A 23248-nucleotide genomic window follows, 5' to 3' on the forward strand; every position below is an offset into this window, starting at 1 on the left:
AGCAAGGAGACTATTGGATTAAATCTACTACAAGTCTACGAAAGACGCAGAAGATGAAAGTGGAGGCCCTGGGAGTTTATGAAATTCAGGACTTTGGAATAAAGAAATATAATTGGGGCCTCCACATAGACTCTGACTTTGATTACTTTCAAGATTCATGCCTTGTGGAAATTCTTCAGCAGCTGTTTTTAAATATGGGAAGAGACTATGGACTGATTGTGAAAGAACTCTTTCGAGATTCCATGACCGACATAAAGGACTACCAACAAGACCGGCGGAGAGGGACTGAAAGAGACTTGAGAGCCTCGGACGTGAGGAACCCAGGCTAAGAACTGTTACTTTGGACATGTTTCGGGAAGGGACGCAATTCGGGGATGGGAGGGAGGGAAGGATCTAATTTTAACAACACTCAAGACCAGGGGGTTTAGTCAATAAGATTATCATTCAAGACAAAATGGGAAATCGATGGAAGGGAACTGGGGTCCAACTTAGAAAAAAATTATTTTTGCTTTTCTCTATAAAAGGACTAATATTAAGATGGATAAGAGGAGAAATGCCAATTTGCTGACATAAATTTGGGAATAGGGATGCAAGGGAGGGGGTGGGGGGAAGTCAAGGACCAGGGTTAGAAAATAAGTTTTTCGGAAATTATACATGTTTGTTGTTTTTTGTGTTTGTTTTTGTGTTTTGTTGTTGTCTATATAAAATGTGAAAACCTAATAAAAATCTTTAAAAAACAAAACAAAATTAAACAAAGTAATCTGACCGTTGGAGGAAAATACAAAGTAACTAAATCCCTCTAGAGGGGAATTAGAGACATTACAATGGCAGCAGATGGAAAAATATATAAAGAGCTTGAGAGAATGCTTTTTCTCGTGGGAAATTTACAAGATCAACAAAAAGCCTTTGCAACAGATGTTATGACCTTGAGTCTTAAAGCAGATAAACTTGCTGACCATACAAAGGAACTGTTCCAAAATACTCGGGCAATCGAACAAGAAGATAATGTTATTGTTTCAGAGGAGGAAGAAGGAGGTGTTGGAAAATCGATGGAGAAAGAGAATAACCAGAAGCCTTTAAAAATGTACTATAAGCGAAATAAGTATTGGATGACTGAAATCTGGTTGGCAATTGAGAAGGAGGATCGCAGAGACTTTTTCATGGGAAGTTTGGAAGACCTTGGGATTATAAATTTGGACAAGGTGAAAGATGGAGCCTTTGGACTATTTGGGACTTTTGGACCTAAAAGGAATATGAAACATCACCTGGGCTTCGCTTTCGAGGTTGGAGGTTTGGCGGGAAGAAATGCAGATCCTACTGAGACAGAGATTCTACGAGACATGAAGTTTAAGATAAAAGACTGTCAACAAAACCGGCTGAGAGGGTCCAAGAGAGAATTAAGAGCCTCGGATGTGAGGGACCCGGGCTGAGAACTGATATGATAATAGACATTCTTTGGGGATCAAACCGGGAATGGGGGGAGGAAAGCTGGGATTGTAAAAGGGGTATAATTAGAATTTAAGGGTTTTCTTATTTGGTATTTTTATGAAAGTTGGGAAATTGTGGGAAGGGATCTTAGATTGACCTTAGAAAAGGATGTACTGATGGGTGTTGAAATTAATCATATAGGATAAACATATAAGTTTAAAAACTAAGTTTATATATTTTTGAAAGTTAAGCATATAAGCTAATACAATAAGAACTTGCTGAATTAGATATTGGAATAGGGATACAGGAATGGGAGGGGGAAGTCCACAAAAGGGTTAAGAAATTAAGGATTTGAAATTATACATGTTGGTGTCTGTGTTTTTTTGCTTGTCTTTGTTGTATGTCTTTAAATTGTGTAAAACTCAATAAAAATTTATTTTTTTTAAAAAAAGTGCCTGACCTGAACTGTGGTCCGTTGTTGGAGACAAGGACATCAGGACACCCATGCGTCGCAAAGAGGCCTCGCGGCACCCGGATGACGCCTCAGTAGTGGTGGAGGGCATCAGGGCCACCTCCAGCCATTTGGAATAGGTGTCCACCACTACCATAAAGGTCCTGGAACCTGGTCAGCACGGCGCGGAGGTGCTTGAACAGCTGCTGGTGTGAGTCTGCGGACACCAAGACGTCATCAAAATATGGTACCACGCCCGGAAGCCCTTGCAGGAGACGCTCCATAAGGCTTTGGAAGATGCCAGGAGCCACACTCCCCCCGAACTGCAACCGGTGGCAACGGAATGCCCCTCGGTGGGTGACGATCTTCTGGGCTTCAGCAGTGGCATCATCGACGGGCAGTTGTTGATAGGCTTGGGCAAGGTCCAGCTTAGTGAAGACCTTACCCTCACCCAGGGAATGCAGCAGGTGTTGGACAACAGGAACCGGATAAGCGTGCTGCTGAAGTGCCTTGTTGATCGTGCACTTGTAGTCAGTGCAGATTCTCACCGACCCGTCTGGCTTGACAGGCGTGACAATGGGGGTTTTCCACTTGGCGTGGTCAACCGGCTCCAAAACTCCTTGGGCGATCAGCTTGTCCAGTTGTTCATCCACCTTAGCCTTGAGAGCAAAGGGAACCCAGCGTGGCTTTAGCTTGATGGGGGCGACTTGTGGATCAAGGCTAAAGGAGATGGGCGTACCTGTATATTGCCTCAAAGTGCCATCAAAAACCTCAGCAAAGTCTTTGACCAGACCCTCAGTCTCTGCGTTAGAGATGCAGTTGATGCCAGTGACTGCCAGGCTGAGGGCATCAAACCAGTCTGGCCGTAGGAGGCTTGGCTGCTGACCTTCGACCACCACCAGTTGGAGCGGGCCCAAAAAATCCTTGAAGGCGATCCGGAACCGGCCAACACCTGCCACAGGAATGTCGTTTCCCTGGTAGTCTCTCAGGTGTACGCGGTGAGAGTCGAGTTGCCTTTTGGACACTCTGGGTACCAGTCTTTTGATGGTGCTCCAAGACACGATGGACAGGGCAGACCCGGTGTCGATCTCCATGTCACATGGAGCTCCTTCATTGAGCACCATGACATTCAGCTTGCGTCGCGTAGGCGAGTCGGTTTGGCCAATTGTGGTTCCAGACGGGCAGTGGCAGTTGGTGAGAGTGAAACAGCTTTCCTTGGCGGACTGGAGTAAAAACTTGGACTTGCAAGTCGGTGAAGGGGGGTGTCAGACGGAGCCGATCGGCAGACCTTAGCGATGTGGCCCCTTCTGGAACACTTCCGACAGATGGCATCTCTGAATCAACACTTGGCACAGGAATGGTTGCCTCCGCAGCCGGCACATTCCGATTGGCCCTTGGACTTCTGTTGGAACTTTCTGCACTCCCGCTTTGTCTGGTGCACGTCATCGTCTTCACTGGAGGATGCCTCATCACTGCTGGCCTCTTCGTGATGCACTGGAACTGGCTTCCTAGCAAGACGTGGGCTGCTGGCCTTGCGGATCATAGAATCATAGAGTCATAGAGTTGGAAGAGACCACAGGGGCCATCGAGTCCAACCCCCTGCCAAGCAGGAAACACCATCAGAGCACTCCGGACATATGGTTGTCAAGCCTCTGCTTAAAGACCTCCAGAGAAGGAGACTCCACCACACTCCTTGGCAGCAAATTCCACTGTCGAACAGCTCTTACTGTCAGGAAGTTCTTCCTAATGTTTAGGTGGAATCTTCTTTCTTGTAGTTTGGATCCATTGCTCCGTGTCCACTTCTCTGGAGCAGCAGAAAACAACCTTTCTCCCTCCTCTATGTGACATCCTTTTATATATTTGAACATGGCTATCATATCACCCCTTAACCTCCTCTTCTCCAGGCTAAACATGCCCAGCTCCCTTAGCCGTTCCTCATAAGGCATCGTTTCCAGGCCTTTGACCATTTTGGTTGCCCTTTTCTGGACACGTTCCAGTTTGTCAGTGTCCTTCTTGAATTGTGGTGCCCAGAACTGGACACAGTACTCCAGGTGAGGTCTGACCAAAGCAGAATACAGTGGCACTATTACTTCCCTTGATCTAGATGCTATACTCCTATTGATGCAGCCCAGAATTGCATTGGCTTTTTTAGCTGCCGCGTCACACTGTTGGCTCATGTCAAGTTTGTGGTCAACCAAGACTCCTAGATCCTTTTCACATGTACTTCTCTCAAGCCAGGTGTCCCCCATCTTGTATTTGTGCCTCTCATTTTTTTTGCCCAAGTGCAATACTTTACATTTCTCCCTGTTAAAATTCATCTTGTTTGTTTTGGCCCAGTTCTCTAATCTGTCAAGGTCGTTTTGAAGTGTGATCCTGTCCTCTGGGGTGTTAGCCACCCCTCCCAGTTTGGTATCATCTGCAAATTTGATCAGGATGCCCTTGAGTCCATCATCCAAGTCGTTGATAAAGATGTTGAATAAGACCGGGCCCAAGACAGAACCCTGTGGCACCCCACTAGTCACTCTTCTCCAGGATGAAGAGGAACCATTGATGAGCACCCTTTGGGTTCGGTCAGTCAGCCAGTTACAAATCCACTGAGTGGTAGCATAGTCAAGACCGCATTTTACCAGCTTCTTTACAAGAATATCATGGGGCACCTTGTCAAATGCCTTGCTGAAATCAAGGTAGGCTGCATCCACTGCGTTCCCTTCATCTACCAGGCTTGTAATTCTGTCAAAAAACGAGATCAGGTTAGTCTGACATGACTTATTTTTCAGAAATCCATGCTGACTATTGGTGATCACAGCATTCCTTTCTAGGTGCTCACAGACTGTTTGCTTAATGATCTGCTCCAGAATCTTCCCTGCTATTGATGTCAGACTGACTGGGCGGTAATTATTTGGGTCCTCTCTTTTCCCCTTTTTGAAAATAGGGGCAACATTTGCCCTCCTCCAGTCTGCCGGGACTTCGCCTGTTCTCCAGGAATTCTCAAAGATGACTGCCAGTGGTTCTGAGATCACATCTGCCAGTTCTTTTAATACTCTTGGATGCAGTTCATCTGGCCCTGGAGACTTGAATACATCTAAACTAGCCAAATATTCTTGTACTATCTCCTTAGTTATTCTGGGCTGTGTTTCCTTTGCTGAATCATTTGCTCCAAATTCTTCAGGTCGGGCATTGTTTTCTTTATCGGAGAAGACTGAGGCAAAGAAGGCATTGAGGAGTTCAGCCCTTTCTGTGTCCCCTGTTTGCATCTCCTGGGCGGAGCGTTCGGCAGCTTCCAAGGCCACGGCCTCCTCAATGGCTTTCTGCAGCGTGAGGTCTGGCTTGGCGAGGAGACGCCGTTGCAGACGGATGTCCCGCACCCCACAGACGATTCGATCCATCAGGGCATCGTCTAAGTCTCGGAACTCGCAGTGCATTGCAGCCTGTCGGAGGGCAGCAGTGTAGTTGTTAATTGACTCCCCCTCTGCCTGGTTCCGGTGGTAGAATGCATGGCGGGCAGCGATCTTGGATGGCTTTGGCGCGTAGTGTTTGCAGAGCTTCTCTTGAATCGTGTCCCATGGTGTTGCCTGGACTGCTTCAGGCGCAACCAATGCTCGGGCCGTCTCAAACACTTCAGGCCCACAGAGGCAGAGGAATAGACCCCGCTTCTGTTCCTTTGATACTTCTGCCAGCTCATTGGCTTGGAGGTAGCAGTCGAACCAAGCGAGGTAGGGCAATGGATGGAACACCGTGCTCTAGCCAGAACAGTCAGCTCTGAATTGGTTCTGTTCAGTGATTTCGCTCAGTGATTCAGCTCAGTGATTCAGCTCAGTTCAGAGGGTGGCCGCATCTGGCTATGCTCTGATGTCCATCGATACCATCCCCATCGCCAGTGTTAAGTTGTGGGCGAACATATCAGACACAGTGATTCTTCAAACAGCTCTTGTTTATTCAGAGACCAGAACAGAACTGAACTGAAGAGCTCAGTCAGTCTGCTTAAATAGCGCTCCAGAACAACATAACTGTAGCAACTTTCTAACACTATCCAATCACTGAACGTCACTTTCGATCCTTCATTTGCATAACTATCTACAGTATCCCCCTGCTGGCCCAGGGTGAGAACTTCAGTACATAACAAAAACTTCTGGAACACAAGATATGACGAGCTTAAAAAAATGTTTAAGTATAACTTTATGAAAAATACAGAAGCTTTTCTACTAGGGATAATGGACATAGGTACAGCAAGAGAAGATCAGAAACTATTCCTCTATGCCACAGGAGCAGCAAGGATCCTAATTGCTAAAAACTGGAAAAAAGACACAAAAAAGGAATGGCAAGACAAACTGTATACTGAACTGGCTAGATTAACAGAGGAAATTAAAGATCACACTAGAAAAGAGTTTCAAAAAGCATGGGGAAAATGCAGAGAATACTTCACAAACAGTGCCCTAAAATACATACCTGGACTTGTTTTGATTAATGTCTGCAGGAGACTTTGTGGATATTTAAGTTATAATTAGAAAAATCTTAATAATTATTCATAAAGGAAACAGTTTATAAGAAGTACCGTAAATAAGGAGGCCAGATACAGAATAAAGGAAGTCTTTTATTTCGTTGTTTATATTGTTGTATGTTATGCTTACTGCATGTTATGTTCACATTTAGTGAGGGTGGATTGTGTATTGGGGGGTGGGGGGGTTATGTTATGTTGTAAATAAAATTCCAATAATTTTCTTTCTTTTTTAGGTAGGATTTGTGACAAGTCTGTCACCTCCATTTCCTGGTAGCTTCTCCCCCTTCAAGTAAGGTACAAGCAGTGCCGGATTTACAATATTGAATCCTAGTTCCTAAGTAAAAGCTCTTCCATTGGCACTTGTCTCTTTAATTCTACAGCAGCCTGCAGCCTGCATATGAGGATTTCATTAACACATTCTGTGTTTGAATACTGAATCTCAAGTAATCATCCTCAGTAATCTATCCTACTCCAATAAACTGGAAGCTTAGAACTATAACACATTCTTTTGAAGAGCGGTTTCTCCTTTTCCTACTTATCCTGCTCCAATAAACTTGACCAACCACTTGCTGGCCCAGGGGTTGTGCTCCCCAGTCCCCAACCCAGATAAATAAGAGACCAGTAAAATTGGTTTGGATCAAAACAGCTCACAACTTTATTGAATACAGTGGTACGTCAGGTTACATACGCTTCAGGTTACATACGCTTCAGGTTACAGACTCCGCTAACCCAGAAATAGTACCTCGGGTTAAGAACTTTGCTTCAGGATGAGAACAGAAATCGTGCGGCGGCGGCACAGCAGCAGCAGGAGGCCCCATTAGCTAAAGTGCTGCTTCAGGTTAAGAACAGTTTCAGGTTAAGAACGGACCTCCGGAATGAATTACCGTATTTTTCGCTCTATAACACGCACCAGACCATAACACGCACATAGTTTTTAGAGGAGGAAAACAAGGAAAAAAATATTCTAAACGAAACAGTGGATGTATGATTTTTGTGGTTCATGCTGTGGCCACAGACATGTGATCTGACAGTGAGTTTGGAGTAGACCAATGCAAAAATCCTGAGGATCCATGTGGATCCATGCTTTGTAACCATGGAGGAGGGAAGGAAGGGGAACCATGGATCCTCTGCTCACGACTGCAGCAGATCCCCCCGCCACCTGCAGGCATTCGCTCCATAACACGCACAGACATTTCCCCTTACTTTCTAGGAGGAAAAAAAGTGAGTGTTATGGTGCAAAAAATACGGTAAGTACTTAACCCGAGGTACCACTGTACAGATGAAAGAGGTTTGGCTTGGGCACGGGGCAATCAAAATATTTCCAGCCCACCCGCCAGAAGTGACGCATAGGTCAATCCAGATGGGGGTTCCTAAGAGTTACATCAAATAGGGTGACCCCCACAGGGACCGTCATCTGGAGGAGTGCCTTCAGTCCTGGCCCCACCTGGGCACGCAGATATAACCACTCCCCCCATATCCCATTAATGAGATACACCAGTCTTTGGAGGGGCAGGCGAAGACCCAATGCCCAATCGAGCAGACACCTTGCCAAAAAACACTTACATTTGCATCCATGCCCTAATACCTTCAATCATATCTGGCAACCAAATGTTGTTTCCTGATAAGGAAAGATGCGTGCCATCTGGCTTAAACAGAGTCTCATCTGAGAAAGTGATCTTGGGGTGGTAAATCACTCAACAACCCCACTGTAGTATGCAGCACCTCACTGCGCGATTAACCTTTTGCCAAGCCCGGTTGATGCCCACTGACTCTGGGTTCTGCCATTGTCTCTGCAGCATCTCGGACTAGCCTAGGCTTATGGAGGGGTACAGGTTGTGCAATGTCTGCAAGTCCTCGATTATAACCCATGTTAGATCAATACCCTTGTGTTGGCCCACATCGTTTCCCCCCAGATGAATGAGCAAAGCATCAAGGGACCCTTGGGACTCAATTCTTGACATGACTAAGAGCATCAATTCTGGCAGGTGTGGGCTGCTTAAATGGCCAGGGGGTGGACCTGAAGGAAGCCTTCCTGCTCCATTGGCACTGCCCCCTGGCACAGCCCAAGTCCCAGCCTGCATCCTCATTCACCAAAGCAGGGTGCATGCCAGGATCCGGCTCCTGATAAGCCCCCACCACCTATCAGGAAGGGCACCGAATGCATGGTTCCCTCGTTGGGGCCCCAGTGGATCCTCTACCGTCCTGCAATGCCGCCACACCAAAAGAGGTGAATGGACTTGTGCGTTCCAGGCATTATCTGAGATCTCCAATACCATCCGTTTGATAGTTGGGATTAAATTATGCTGTGCTGATTTTACTACAGACAGCTCGTCAAGGAATTTGAAGCATTGCCCCTATTAAATCTCCAGCAGTTAGATGTCATAGACAGCCCTTTCCTAAACAAACGTAGTCGAGTACAGTAAATTCTAAATAATATTTTTTGTTGTATGAGTCTTAGTCTAGGGACCAAAGACACCCATGTTGTAGAACTTAGCACAGGTTCTCATTGCTTGGCCAAGATTGACATCCCTAATTCATTATTCCGCTCCTCTCTTAATATTTGCCTATCAAACTGGTATGCTTATAATAAACATTTGTATAAGGTTATAGTGGTTTGTTTGTTTTTTGTTACATGTGAGTTGATCAGCTGTTTTAATAATTCTGGAACCTCTGAGGCTGTAAAAGCTGCTGGTCCATATATGGTAGCTATGGAGTTTTATGCCAGTGTCAATTGAGCAGGTTCTCTTTCTGTATATTTATTGGTTTACACTGATGATGAGAGAAGTTTGGGGGCAGGCTGTGTTTATTTGCATTTTATTGCCTCTGATGAACTGTAGTGAGATTTGTTTAAAGTTGCAGAAGGGTGTGTGTGAAATATTAGGTCAAGTTAGCCATATTGATCTGAATGCTGTTGGTATATCCCTGCTATCACTGTTGCCAGTTTGAGCTGTGTGTGTAACAAAAGGGAGCCATACCAGAGTGAAGGTGTCCTCTTTTTTTTGTCTTCATGTCAGTTTTAGTTTGTCGGTTAATTTTTCTAATAAGGTCATTTCAGTTTGGTACCAGTGGTCCATGCTTACTCAAGACAAGTCTCTCCAGTGTCTAACTATGACGTTTCTGGCTGCTGAGAGTAGATGGGTTATAAGCTCTTTGTGGTCTAAGTGAACATTGTTGATTTGGAAAATAGGGCCAATTCTGGAGTGGGTCCCAATACCTCCTTAGTTATGTTACATATTTTTTGTAGGACTGCTGTCCAAAAGGGTTGGATTCGGGAACATTCCCACCACATGTGAAGGTATGTGTCTGTAGAGGTACAGCCTCTTCAGCATTTTGATAAGGTTCCTGGATGTATTAACACCAATTTCCTCAGGGTCAGATGCCATCTATAGATAAGTTTCAAAGTGAGTTCTCTTCTTTTGGCTGAGATGGATTTAAAGGGAGGTTTGGACCAAATTGTAGTCAATTGGGTAGAGTTTCTTTCGTAACCTATGTCATATTCCCATTGTTTTTTAATTGTATCAAGTAAAATTGCGGGGTGGTGAAGTAGTATTTTGTATATTGCAGATACCACCCACCTACCATGTCCTTCTGCTGACAAGAGAAGGCTTTGTTGTTGTTTAGGGATGTGTGCAGTTGATGGTGCGTTAGCCAGGATACTTGAATGCCTCCTAATTTATCCTGCAATTCCTGTGTTGATATGGGTTTATTGTTTTTGTAGAAGTCTGCAAGACAGTATAGGCCTTTGATTTGCCATGTTTCTATGTGAAAGGTTTGGGCCGCATGACTGATAATGGATAATGAGACAAGGGGATTAGTGGGGATGGGGTTGGTGGCAATGTGCCTACTTCTTGTTTCCAGGCCTTAAGCATGGATAGTGTGAATCCCCCTTCAACTCAAGCAGCTGTGATAGGTGGCCATCCAACCTCTCCCATAAGGCAGCCAGTTTGAATCTTCCCCCCTCAGTTTACCCCATTTCTCCCTTTTGTGGCACAAAAGCGAGAAACTCATGTCTGGGAGAGGGAAGGCAATCCTGCTTTCTGCCTTCCATAGCGCGCTCTCTCTCTCTCTCTCTCACTCAGTCTCTCTCACACACAGACAAAAGTGGAGACGGAGCAGGACAATATTTTATTTCCTACTTTTAAGTAAATAACTGTTGATTTTTTTATGGCTGTGGCTGCAGGAGGCAGAGTGGACTTAAGAAGGGCTGTGTAGAGGAGCGAGCACATGTGCTTTCAAATCACAGGCAGCAGGTCCTTCCCAGCAATTGCCTCTAGCCCCTTGCATTGGCTGGACTGTGGAGGGGAGGGTGTGGGCAGGAGGAGTGATCAGGAGGAAGTGAGGAGGCAGCCCATTTGTGAAGGATGGAAGCTGCAGGCAGGCAAGCAAGCAGGCGAGCACCTTCTCAGGCTCCTTCTGGTGATGTGTCACAGTCTCAAAATGGTCATTGGGATATGCTCTTCAAACTGGTTTCTAAAGATTTATTGATATATTGCGCAACCCTACCTACCCCACATACAAACTGTTCAGCCATGTCTGCCCCCTGCTCTTTCTCTAGCACCCCACTCCATCTCAGATTCTGATCCCAATTTCAGTAACCCTCAGGTTTAAGATGCAAGTCTGGGACAGTTTTCTTTAGCTGTTTAACTGCACGTGGATTGCTGAGACTCAGATTCAAAGCCGAGTTGGCTGTTTTTGTTAGATCAGTCACTTTTTTCACCAAGCCTGGCTATATTTTTATGTTCTCTACTTTTCTTGCTATTTGTTTATGAAGACTTGCTTTATAGGGCTCAAATCTTGGAGCACCCTTTTATAAACATGAAAGAAGTGCCACTGTTTTAATACAGGAGATTTATAGACATTACTCCTTCACATGTAATAGTATTTCATGTTTCAGTTCAACACTCGCCTTCCCGTTATACTCTTTGATTCTGCCTCTACTAGTGCAAGTTCCCCCAAAAGGGGAATTCTGGGTGTATTACATGATAGGGCAGGAAAGCACCTGTACCTCTTCCAAACCTAGGACCTTCTGCACACACAGCAGCTGCTGAGCTACTGAGCTGGGGACCCTTCCAAATAATTCATATACAATCCAGCACAATTCTATGCATGTTAACTTAGCTTTAGTTACATAATTATTAATTTTTCCTATTGCAAAGATATGGTTTATTTTATTTAGACTAGTTGGCTTTGTCATGCTTATCAAATCGTTCTAAAAGCGCTCTTAATATATTTCCTGGCCTTTTTTGGTGTCTGTCCCGAAGATTTTCAAGTGCAGTCTTTGCCTGTTGAAAGAAAAACAAAGGACTACATTATGTTGTTGCAAAATAGATATTCACAGTTATTAATATCAGTGGGGGAAATGCTAAAGGCATCAGAATCTGTGGCATCCAGAATCTCCTTCTTTCCAGCAAAAATGTAAATGTAAGCAACTGAATTTATTTTGAGGGACGATGCTGCAAATGTAAATCCAGTCATTTGTATTCAGAGATGTGTTGCGTGAGAGGCCTTGTGTAGCAACACTCAAGAGCGGCTTTTTAGGCATGGAGGGTTGAGCAAGAGGAGCCAGGGCCAGCAAACTCTACAGTACAACCGCTCATCTCTCTGTGAAACCAGCCCATTGTATTCATGTTTACCCTGGTTTTCTCGTTTACCAAGGCCCCAAAATTGTTGAGCTTCTTTTAGACAGTCCTAACCAACAGCACTCTTTAAGAATGATTTATTGTCACACTATAATGTAAAAGCAGAGTTTATCATAGAGATGGCACCTGTGTTTAAAATTGTCTTCTGTGAAACAGCATCCCATTTAGGAGATTGATAATGCACAAGCAATAACTAACAAAAAATGTGGATTGAAATCATGGCTGTTAAAGAGAGCTGTATCCAACAGTGCAGTTCGGCTCATGCAACACACATCCACATGTACAATGAATTGTCTTCCTCTTCAGCCCTCTCACCACCCTCAAAAATTGGCACTGGGGTGACTTAGAGGGACCTTCTATAGTGGGGGAGAAAAAGTTCCATTGTGTGAGCAGATCTCCCTTTGTGCTGCACTAGATAAAATGCATAGTTTCTCCCATTCAATTAGTCTGAACAAGTTAAGAAAAGGGAAAACTGAGCGAGGAAAATAATGCACAAAAGTGTATATAATGAACCCTATCTCTGGTCGTATAGAATGAGGAAGTGAATACAGTGGAACCTCGGGTTGCGAACGTGATCTGTGCGGGAGGCACTTTTGCAACCCACAACATTTGCAACCCTCAGCGCAAAGCGTGAGCCCCGAAACCCAGAAGTAACCCATTCCGGTACTTCCGGGTTCGGTGTGGTACACAACCCGAAAATGCGTAACCTGAAGCATCTGTAACCTGAGGTACCACTGTACGCAGAATACAATTTAGAACTGAAAGAGAGTGAAACAAACTGGGGAAAAATATTCTGCTTCTTTACTTCCAAGTGTAGGGTTCACTTACTTTTTCAGCCAGCTCTGTGGCAGTTATATTTGGATCATATGGGATGGGTTCTCCAACATATGTCCTCAATTTCACTGGGAACCCTCCATAAGAGGGAAGGAGTACACAGCGAGTTTTCTCATACAGCCATTTTGTCAGCCCTGTAAAAGAAAGTGACCGCATATCAAATCGGACCTTAGTTAGCATTCTGTTAAGCAATTGCAATCAATCCATCCCAAGGAGGAAGAGTTAAATAATATGAGTGCTTGAGAAAAGATATGCAACATACTCAATCAGCTCTTCTCATCTCTTCGCAATTGGGATCATAAGTTGTACAATAGACTGCAAAATATGGTTTGTTTCCTGATCTGTTCCTGTCTATGTTGGGCTTCCTACCCCTCTTATAGATTACAGCTTTGTTTTAAATCTAATAGAAAACTAAACAAAGGCATATTTACTCAATACTGAGGCAGGCAGCACAGATAAGTGTCCATGGAATAAACTCTGCTAGTAGGTAGGAAAAAGATAATTGTTTTTTTTTTTATAAAAAATAGTCTATTATTAAAATGTATACAGTGGTACCTCGCAAGACGAAAAACGCGCAAGACGGAAGAGTTTTCTGTTTTTTGAGTCGTTCCGCAAGACGAATTTCCCTATGGGCTTGCTTCGCAAGACGTTTCGTCTTGCGAGTTCTTGCGAATTTGTTTCCTTTTTCTTAAAGCCGCTAAACCGTTATTAGCCGCTAAGCCGCTAATAGCCGTGCTTCTCAAGACGAAAAAACCGCAATACGAAGAGACTCTCGGAACGGATTAATTTCGTCTTGCGAGGCACCACTGTATTGCCTGAAATTGGATCTCTTGCTCAACCAAGAAACATAAGATATTTAACTCACTTGTCTTTCCGAAGCTCCTGTACGCTTCACAACTGTTTTGTGTAAATATTGGGATGATGGGCTAGAAGAATGAAAGATGAAACAAAAATGAAAGACAGGCAAGAACTGGATAATTACTTCGCCCTGACCACCCCACCTTTATTTTTGTTAAGGACAAAGAAGAATGCTTCACATCTGGGATTATTAGGAGAAGTAAGTCATAAATTATGCAACAGGCTTCAAAATATCTATTCAAATATCTTAGATGAAGAAACTTAACAAGTTGTTGCCCAGATTTTCAGGAATTGAAGAGAGAAAAAGGGGGTAAAGGCCAGTGTCAGGGATGACTGGTGAGTGCTAGAAGAGATAAGAATCCGGGAAACCAGCCATATTTACGAGATTTATTGGTTTCTTTCTGCTATTTACACGGAGCTCTGAGAGCCAGTCTGCATCATGGAGAGTCAGTTGCAGAGACTGGAGAAGCTTTCGCTTTCTTCCAGCATAACCACTTCCTGAACCCACCCCCTTTCTTCCTCTGTTACAAGAGTGGCTGGGCCCCGGAAGCTGCTCCCCCCTCTCTGATTCATTGCTTCCTGTCAGCCCTTCATCACCCTCCTCATCCGAGGAAGTACAGCTGCTAAGTAACGGAGACTTTTCTCTGTAAGTCCCCATTCTCTCCCCCTTCTCTGCCGCCAATTCCCTGACAGCCATTTTTCTTATTAAATGTTATTGATTTCAGTAGCTTTTTTAAAAAGCAGTGGTGGGGTATCCATAGCTCTCCAGTTATCATTCGACTCCAAAACAGGATATTTGCCATCCTTAGCTATGGAGGATGCTAGATCAAGGCTGTCAACACAGTGCGTCATATCCAGGATAATTGTGAGGGCAATGCAAATTGCCCAAAGATCACTCACCACTTTCGCCTCCAAAGCTAGCCGAGCGAAACCTGTGCGGTTACCCCACATTAAGCTGTAATCATTACTAAAGTTTGCTTCTCTAGATCCACCAGGGGCAATGCCCAGAAAATGGCCTTTCTTCAAAATTTCCAAACATTCAGCATTTGTGAAATCTCTCAATAAGATAACATCATAAAACGTCTTCAGCCCTAAAAAAGCAAGCCCCAAATAGAAAAAATGCATTTTACACAACTCTTAATGAGGGAATAGTGTGGATACTATGCAAGTGTCATACAAGTGTCATTATTCCAAAGATATTGCTCTATTACGGATCAACTAGGATTTCATGGAAGGGGGACTTTATGCTAGTTTCCCTTTTCTTCACGTGTTCTGGCAACAGCCTTTTTTTCGGAAAGCACACAGAGTGAGGCTGCGTACTGAGGTGAGCACATTTTGGACAAGTGTTCCTCAAGTATGTAGTACAACAGATTAATATTCTAGTTTGCATCATGATAAAAATACAGCCCATAGTGCCTTGCTGGATAATACAATTCTTCAATCCCTATAGGCTGCATGGGCTTTGGATACAGTGGACATTCACACATATACAGATACAGAGAGAGAGAAAGAAAGAGAGAGAAGAGAGGGGAACCTGCTGGTGGAAACCTGCCTCCACCAGCAGAAGCCCATCTTTTCACCCAGACAGGGGGTTAGATGCTGCATTAATTTACCCAGTGGAATGCCCCCAACAGAGCTCTCTGTGCTACTGGGCCGGTTTGGGCTCTTACCTCACTTCTTTTGTTTTATTTTTAAAATCGACCAATGTTTCCTGGTGTGGCTGCTGTTTGATGATGGGGGGGCAGTGGAGGACCATGTACACTGTGCAGCAAGGATGCCACATATGTCTGCTTGCAGTGTCACATGGGGGCATAAAAGCTGTGCATGGGAGAGCTTGATTGACCATATTTTAATGGGTTGGGGTTGCTATGAGAGCCGTGGGCATGTATGTGGGCTTCTGCTCTTTTCCTTAGCTGTAGCTCCCACCCCATCCCAAGTGGTGTATTAATACAGCGAATTTTTTCACAGGTGGTTTACTAGTGAACAAGCTCCCAAACAGGATTCCATTCTTTGCATTGTTCTTCCCAGTAAGACATCCATCTTTATTAGTGATTGATTGAGGGGATCATCAAGTTGGGGACCCAGGTTTTTTTACACCTTGTTCTATTCTGGCATTAAAGGCAGCAGCAATTATATGAGAACCTGTAGACGTAGTGGAGAAACCAATGACACATTATCCAGATTCCCCCCATTTTTTCATCCCTGAGGAAGAATGTAGACAATTGTACAAGAAAGCATGAAATTTCTTTATGGTAGCCTTGAGATTACTGGAGTAAAAAATGGCATTCTTGTAGACGTTTTGAGGTCAGTTAATGTTCACCTGTAATCACAGTTTAGGCCAATATCACTATTAAACTGTGATTACAAACTCTTTGCCAATATATTGGCAAGCAGGCTTAAAGAAGCCATCAGAGAAATTATTCATCCACACCAGATGGTTTCTCCCAGGAAGACAAATTTCGGGAAATACCAGAAACATTGTCGATATTTTGGAATATCTAGAAACTAAAAGTGATAAAAAGGCAGCCTTGTTATTACTTGATGCAGAGAAGGCCTTTGACAATGTTTCCTGGTATTTTATGAAAAAACAGACAGAAATAAAGGGACTAGGAGTAAAATTTAGAAATGGAATTGAAGCAATATACCACCAACAAAGAGCTAGGCTTCTAATAACATAATATAAATCTGGGCAAGAAAATATAGACAATATAAGCAATATAATGAGAATGATTGGTAGTTTTACATTTTAATTTGTTATTTTATTGTAATATATTGTATTTTTCGTTTCTTTCTTTTTTCCTTTTTTTACCCTTTTCTTTACTTGTATTGCTTTTGCTTTGTATGATTGTTATCTATGTATATATGTATATGTGGGATATTAATAAAGATTTCTGTTCTAATCCTGAAGCAAAGTTCTTAACCCGAGGTACTATTTCCGGGTTAGCGGAGTCTGTAACCTGAAGCGTATGTAACCCAAGGTACCACTGTATAACCTGATAAGATTTATTCAAAAACCTCACAAAATTATAGATTGCATTTCCTCATAACATCAAAGCAACTCCTTAGAGTACTGACGAAGATAATATGGAATAATAATGTAGAATTGTGGCGGGTGGTGATACCAGCCCCAAGGAATGATTTTGTCCTGGGAATGTGCTGCTATATACTTGCAATTGAAATTATTCAACCCCCATTGTAAATTCATTTGGATGATGTAGACCAGGCATAGGCAAACACGGCCCTCCAGAAGTTTTGAGACTACAGTTCCCATCATCCCTGACCACTGGTCCTGTTAGCTAGGGATGATGGGAGTTGTAGCCCTAAAACATCTGGAGGGCCGAGCTTGCCTATGCCTGATGTAGACCTTTGGAGTATGAAGTTTAGAGGCCAATATAATATTGACAGAGCCATGCTCGGCCTTGCATTGGGTCATTTGGCTTGACATTCACATCGGTTTGTGCTCATCAAGTCATGTGCCCACGATTCTAGGAACAAGGAGGACATATTCCTTCCAGTCCTTTACTCTGAGGCAATGTTGCCTGTAAACATGGCCAGGAAAGGGGAATTAACCTGTTTTCTCCTGCCTAACTGTAGTTTGATTTGGCTAGTTTAATTTGATTTAAAGATCCTTTAGACCGTTATACTTAATAAAGATGACATTTTCTTCATAATACTGTGCCCTGAGTCTTCCTTATGGTGTGTTTTCTGTTAAAAAATGCCCTGAAGAAAGAAATGAATTGGAAATAACTATTCATCCTTCGTTCAATCTGTTTAATTTCAGGGGCTTGGTGAGAAATAACCTTCCCCTCCACTAACTTACTTTTTCACCTGCTGCTGCTATTTTATTTATCTGTGGCTTTTTCCTGCTTGCCTGATACACTGTTTTATATATTAGAGCATAGTTTTATGTCATATTTAACACATGTTTAATGTAAAAATACATAATTTAAATATAAATAAATTACCTGGGATCCCATACAGGCCACGATCAATTACTGAATGGCACAGTCTCCCTGTCTCGGTAAAAACTTTTGTCACAAATAAGGCATAGCCGACAGGAAGACTTGAGTGATGATAAATAACAATTCCTGGTCCTTTAGGGAGATGTTCCATGCCATAAATTTCATAACCTGAAAATAAAATGGAACAAATAATATTACTTTGTTGAAAGGTAAATAAAATATCAAAAAAAATTACTGGAGAAAATCAATGTGGTTCAAAAAACTGAAATTTAGGTAAAAAGCTCTGCTATATCCTTCAGCTTTCTAGATACTAGGCTGTCATCCACACATAACAGGACTTTCTCTGTGGTCCTCCCAGAATTAATGGCGGGAAGGGGAATTTCTCCTCTCATGGAATGTTCCTTCCATGCTTTCTTCCAGGCGCAGTCTTTGATTGAGCTATTTTCTGTTTTAATCTACTTTTAGCTTTATGCATTATTATGATAAATGTTTTGGAGATTTTTAAATTTTATTTTTAGGGCAGTATTTCCCTTCTGCACAAGATTGCTTTGGGAAAGAGCTATCCAAGGCCTGGAGTACATTTATCCCCTCTCCCTAAGATCTCCAACTTCAGGCATCTTCAGACCATTTTCTGAATCACTTACTAAGCTGCTTCCATGACAGATGCACCCCTAATCATGTCATAAGTAGTTACAGGGTCTCATGCTTATGGCCCAGACTTGGTTTTAGTAGTGTATTTTGGATTTGTACATCAACTCCTAAAGAAATAAAAGTCCTCTAGGAAGCATTCAGAATATAGGAAGAGTCCTGCTGATCAGGCCAAAGGCCTCTAGAGTCCACCATCCTGTTTCCCACAGTGTCCCTCTAAAGTAGTAGCCATCACCACATCCTGTGCTGGCAAATTCCAATGTTTATGTTTCAGAGCTACCTTGTGGTTTATCATGCTCAGGAAAATCGCACCCACAAAGTCCCACTATACAATGTTATATTAATCACATTGGCTGTGTACCCACTGCACACTTAAGGCCAATCCCTCTCCCTTTCCACAATCCATGAAACTATTTTCAAAGGACTTTGCTAATTGTGTCTCTGTGAGGTGTAAACAACATTCTCCAGGTTTCTTTTGGAGAGGAGGCATGCTTTAAATGTGATTAAATGTATGGTGCTTATGCAGCCACCAACTGACCCTTCTGTAATATGTCTTGATTTCATACCTCATAAAAAGTTTTTTTCTTTTATCATTGTTTATTACATATATAAATACCCATGGCTGTGTTTTGATTGTTATGGAGCCAACCAGAAATTGTAGCTGTTGTGACCCTGAGGTGGGTTTAGAGGTCCAGCCCTAATGCCCTGTGGCAACTATTGTTCCAGTGCTTCAAACCTGAAATTCTGATGCTTGGATGTCAGGGAACTGACATCAGAGGCACGGGAGAAGGAGAGGGTCTCTGATTCTGCAGGAGAAGGTCCCAGCGCTAGGGGGAGACTCAGCTGGGAAAGAGGGGAAGAGAATGAGTGTAACACCAGGGATCCAGGAGAGCAACGGGACAGGGAGGTGCAGGGGCTCCAGGACTCTTTGTTGGAAGTTAGTGAGGAGAGCCCAATCACCCCGCTGCCCACGCCCACCCTGCGCAGGAGACTCCCGCGCAGTGAGAGGCGGAGACGCTTAGGCGTCAAACAACTCTTATGTTGGCAGCGCTTTAAGAAACGCCCACAGACAGATTCTACGAGTGACTAAGGGCAGCCATGCTGAGATGGGCTGTGCAGTCCGGAGGGTTTAACCAGGCAATCCGATGCTCAAACGAGGCAGAATTACGCACGAGTAACTCCCAATCACTACATCAGTCATATGAAATTATACTGGCTCATAAATTGGAATTATTGGTATGAAAGGAACATGTACTCACCATGCCATATCTTTCCAACTAGCTCTAGAAATCGAGCCAAAGCATGCCTTGGCTTGTCCCAAAATTTGCTATAAAAATCATTTCCTTGGTGGTTATTCATCTTCTTGTAAGCATTGAAATAAAATGAGATAACACAGCCAACAAAATACAAATATAGCCAATGTGAATAAATCAAAATCGGAAGCAGGAATAACCACAGAGGGTGAACCACAAAGCTCAGGTATTCTTCCAAATAAGTAAAACTAATCCAGCTCATGGTTTCCTGATCTGAAGCACGAAGCGTATGCCAATGAAACCAATGAATCAAGTGAGTTTTTCCTCAGTTTTGATGCTTTCCCCCCACTGTTTACCTGGAAAACAGAAAATGCAGTACATCAGTTTGAACTGTCACCCCCAGAGCATTCATAGTTACATAAAATCACATGCTATTTAATATTTTCTTAGTTTTTCCCACAGTAACTAGCCAAGTAGACATATATTTTTTCCAACATTCATCGTGGGGATGTACAAAATTAGTAATGTATGATCATCATTTATTTGTTTGGAAAGCAGGCTGGTTTCATTTCACAGCTGAATTGTTAAGGTCTTCTAGACCAGTGTTTTTCAACCACTGTTCCGCGGCACACTAGTGTGCCGCGAGGTGTTGCCTGGTGTGCCGTGGGAAAAATTGAAAAATTCGAAAGATTTTTTTTAAAAAATGTCACATTTTCACCCACTAGGCGGGCGCCGGACTGTGTCCACCCTATTTTCCATCCGTCCTGGGTGGGGATCAGACTGGATGGGATCGGATGAGAGCAGACAGGCGGTCCGCTCTCATCCGATTCCCCATAGAGAGCAGTGGGGCTCTGACATCTCCCTCTCCGCACACAGTGCGGAGATGGAGCTGTCATCCGCCGGCTCAGCGGGGATCAGCGGATCGATCCCTGCTGAGCAGAGAACGGTCCGCAACGTTTTTGTTTGCCATTAAAGAAAAAATATTAAACCATGCTTGAATGTCGGAACTGGTTACTAAAATTTTTGAATCCCACCACTGATGTTAAGTGTTTGTGTTTATTTGATTTGTGTTTATTTGATTCCTATTCAAGAGAATTACTTTATATATAGTCCATACAGGCACAGAGTTAATTTTTTTAACATTTTCTAATGGTGGTGTGCCTCGTGATTTTTTCCATGGAACAAGTGTGCCTTTGCCCAAAAAAGGTTGAAAAACACTGTTCTAGACTGAGAGCTCTGGCATTGCAGGACTTTGTTAGCCACTGGACTTTGCACTTGCTGTGTAGAGTTTGCCTCAGAAAGTACAGTGGTACTTCGGGTTACAGACGCTTCAGGTTACAGATGCTTCAGGTTACAGACTCCGCTAACCCAGAAATAGTACCTTGGGTTAAGAACTTTGCTTCAGGATGAGAACAGAAGTAGCACCACGGCGGCACGGCAACAGCAGGAGGCCCCATTAGCTAAAGTTAAGAACAGTTTCAAGTTAAGAACGGACCTCCAGAACAAATTAAGTTCTTAACCTGAGGTACCACTGTACTTTATAAGCCGAAATGCTCTCTTGTCTTCAGAGAGTGAAGACTTCTTGTAACAACTGCAAAGAATGTGTATATATAGTGTGTGTCTTTTTGCCCCCGAAGTAAAAGCTCTCTCCGCTACACAGTTGTTTCCTATACTGAGCCTAACCGCTTGGCTGAACTTCTGCAGCGCAAACACAACACCCAACAAGGAGGGTGGGGAGAATGGTGAGTTGAAGTTTAGAAGCATTTTGGGATACACTGCAAAGTGCCTCTTTCTGGGGATGTGATGTGGGATTGCCAGGTGAGAGCCAATGCTGTTGGATTCTACCTCTTGAAACCAAACCGTACCTAATATCACTGCCTCTAGAACCTCTTTCCACATGGGTAATGGGGGACCATGCCATAATACTCACTCACCGTGTTTTCATCTACAAATTACTAAATCACCTCAAAACCTGTTAGCGTCACATACAGTCATACCTTGGGTTAAAGTCGCTTCAGCTTGAGCGTTTCCAGGTTGCGTTCGGCGGTTACTTCCGAGTTTCGCCGCTCGCACATGCGCATGCACAGACGCTCAAAATGACATCACACGCACACGCAGAAGCTGTGGATCACAGCCTACGGAGACGCAGGTTGTGTTCTGCTCAGGATGCGAACGGGGCTCCGGAATTGCATATTGTAGCTGAATTGCACATTTCTGATTCTACTCTATTTTCACTACATCTTACAACTAAATAGTATGATAAAATTGGCGAAGGGGGAAGGCTGTGTCATGTGACAAAGGTATTTGAGAGCAGAAGCCGTAAAGGAAGAAGATGAGGAGTCTAGAAATGTTGTGAAATGCTGAAAAGCTGCAGAATCATTTAGCATGCTGAATCACTGTGACATATCTTGAGGATGACTCATTCTCTGTATAAATTTTGTATCTGCTTGCAGGCAGACTCAGTGTGTGTGTGTGTGTGTGTGTGTGTGTGTGTGTCAGTGTGTATGGTGGATCCTGTGCTCTGCCAAGCCTGTGCTCAATGGAAACTCTGTTTATGCTCTGAAGCTAGTTTAATCTTCTTTTCATTATGCTGTTATTTGCAAATAAGTTTATTTTAACTCAGTAAAGCTTTTATTCTTTTACTGAAGAAGACTCTGCATTATTATGTAAATTCCTGCTTTTCAGTGTTATAAAATTCAAAAACTATAAGAGCTCAAGCTCCTCTCTTGGCGCAGCTCTGAAAAACCAAATTTAACCTTACTGGAACTGAGAATTAACACAACTAATCGTTCATTTGCTAAGGTAAGAAGAGACTGGTTGGTTGAGATTCCTGCATTGCAGGGCATTGACTACATTATTCTTGGAGCCCCTTCCAACTCTACATTTCTATCAATCTATGAACTTTTTTTTTTTTTTACTTACATTCCTGGTAAGTCTAAATTGCCTTGGCTTCAGTCACCATTCTGTAGAAGCACCAGAAGGCTGTCAGGTGCACTTTTTCATAAGCTAATTTCCAGGCGTAATGAGGCACGTCTGTTTCTGTAGTAGCTTGAAGAGACTGTGATGGGTGGTGCCATTTGTATGAAGAGATGAAGCATTATGAAAATGAGGGAAGGCTTAGGGAGCTGGCTGCTAGGAGGTTGTGGCCATTTGTAATCAAACATGAGATAGGGAATCACACCTACAATAGCATTCCTATGGCACAATAACGAAACTAATTAGGTACTTAACCCGAGGTACCACTTTACAGATGAAAATGGTTTGGCTTGGGCATGGGGCGATCAAAATATTTCCAGCCCACCCGCCAGAAGTGACGCATAGTTCAATCCAGATGGGGGTTCCTAAGAGTTACATCAAATAGGGTGACCCCCACAGGGACTGCCGTCTGGGGGAGTGCCTTCACTCCTAGACCCGCCTGGGCACGCAGATATAACCACTCCCCCCAGATCCCTTAATGGGATACACCAGTGTTTGGAGGGGCAGGCGAAGACAACAGATTGCCCCAATGCCCAACCGAGCAGACAGCTTGCCGAAAAACACTTACATCTACATCCATGCCCTAATACCTTCAATCATATCTGTTAAGTTGTGGGTGAACATATCAGACGACACAGCGATTCTTCAAACAGCTCTTGTTTGAGAGGCCAGAACAGAACTGAACTGAAGGATTCAGTCAG

At 43.5% G+C, this 23248-nt stretch overlaps 1 protein-coding gene across 2 annotated transcripts; it reads right to left on the reverse strand.

Annotated features, from left to right (window-relative positions):
• Positions 1–11475: 11475 nt before the first annotated feature.
• LOC309538419 (DGAT1/2-independent enzyme synthesizing storage lipids-like) lies at positions 11476–22685 on the reverse strand. 2 transcript variants are annotated; one of them, XM_082233998.1, is made up of 7 exons: positions 22494–22685; positions 19578–19927; positions 17674–17838; positions 14609–14799; positions 13716–13776; positions 12845–12984; positions 11476–11659 (listed from the first exon to the last, which is right to left on the reverse strand). In XM_082233998.1, the coding sequence occupies exons 2-7, from the start codon at positions 19831–19833 to the stop codon at positions 11555–11557; spliced, it is 918 nt and encodes a 305-aa protein (XP_082090124.1). In that variant the 5' UTR covers positions 19834–19927; positions 22494–22685; the 3' UTR covers positions 11476–11554. The 2 variants fall into 2 exon arrangements, with proteins under 2 accessions (XP_082090124.1, XP_082090125.1); XM_082233999.1 differs by lacking the exon at positions 22494–22685 and adding an exon at positions 21569–21629.
• Between the last annotated feature and the right edge of the window lie 563 nt (positions 22686–23248).

Source organism: Podarcis vaucheri, assembly GCF_965113315.1.
Source record: "Podarcis vaucheri genome assembly, chromosome: 8".
Taxonomy (NCBI): domain Eukaryota; kingdom Metazoa; phylum Chordata; class Lepidosauria; order Squamata; family Lacertidae; genus Podarcis; species Podarcis vaucheri.

What these genes read in the sequence shown, in the direction of transcription:
- LOC309538419 (XM_082233998.1), bottom strand. Translation starts at nt 19,833, where the DNA reads ATGAGCTGGATTAGTTTTACTTATTTGGAAGAATACCTGAGCTTTGTG. An exon ending in TAGCTTTGGAGGCGAAAGTG is followed by an intron (nt 13,777 to 14,608) that starts GTGAGTGATCTT and finishes TCATTCTTCTAG; the next exon opens with CCCATCATCCCAATATTTAC. An exon ending in CCACAGAGCTGGCTGAAAAA is followed by an intron (nt 11,660 to 12,844) that starts GTAAGTGAACCC and finishes TTCTTTCAACAG; the next exon opens with GCAAAGACTGCACTTGAAAA.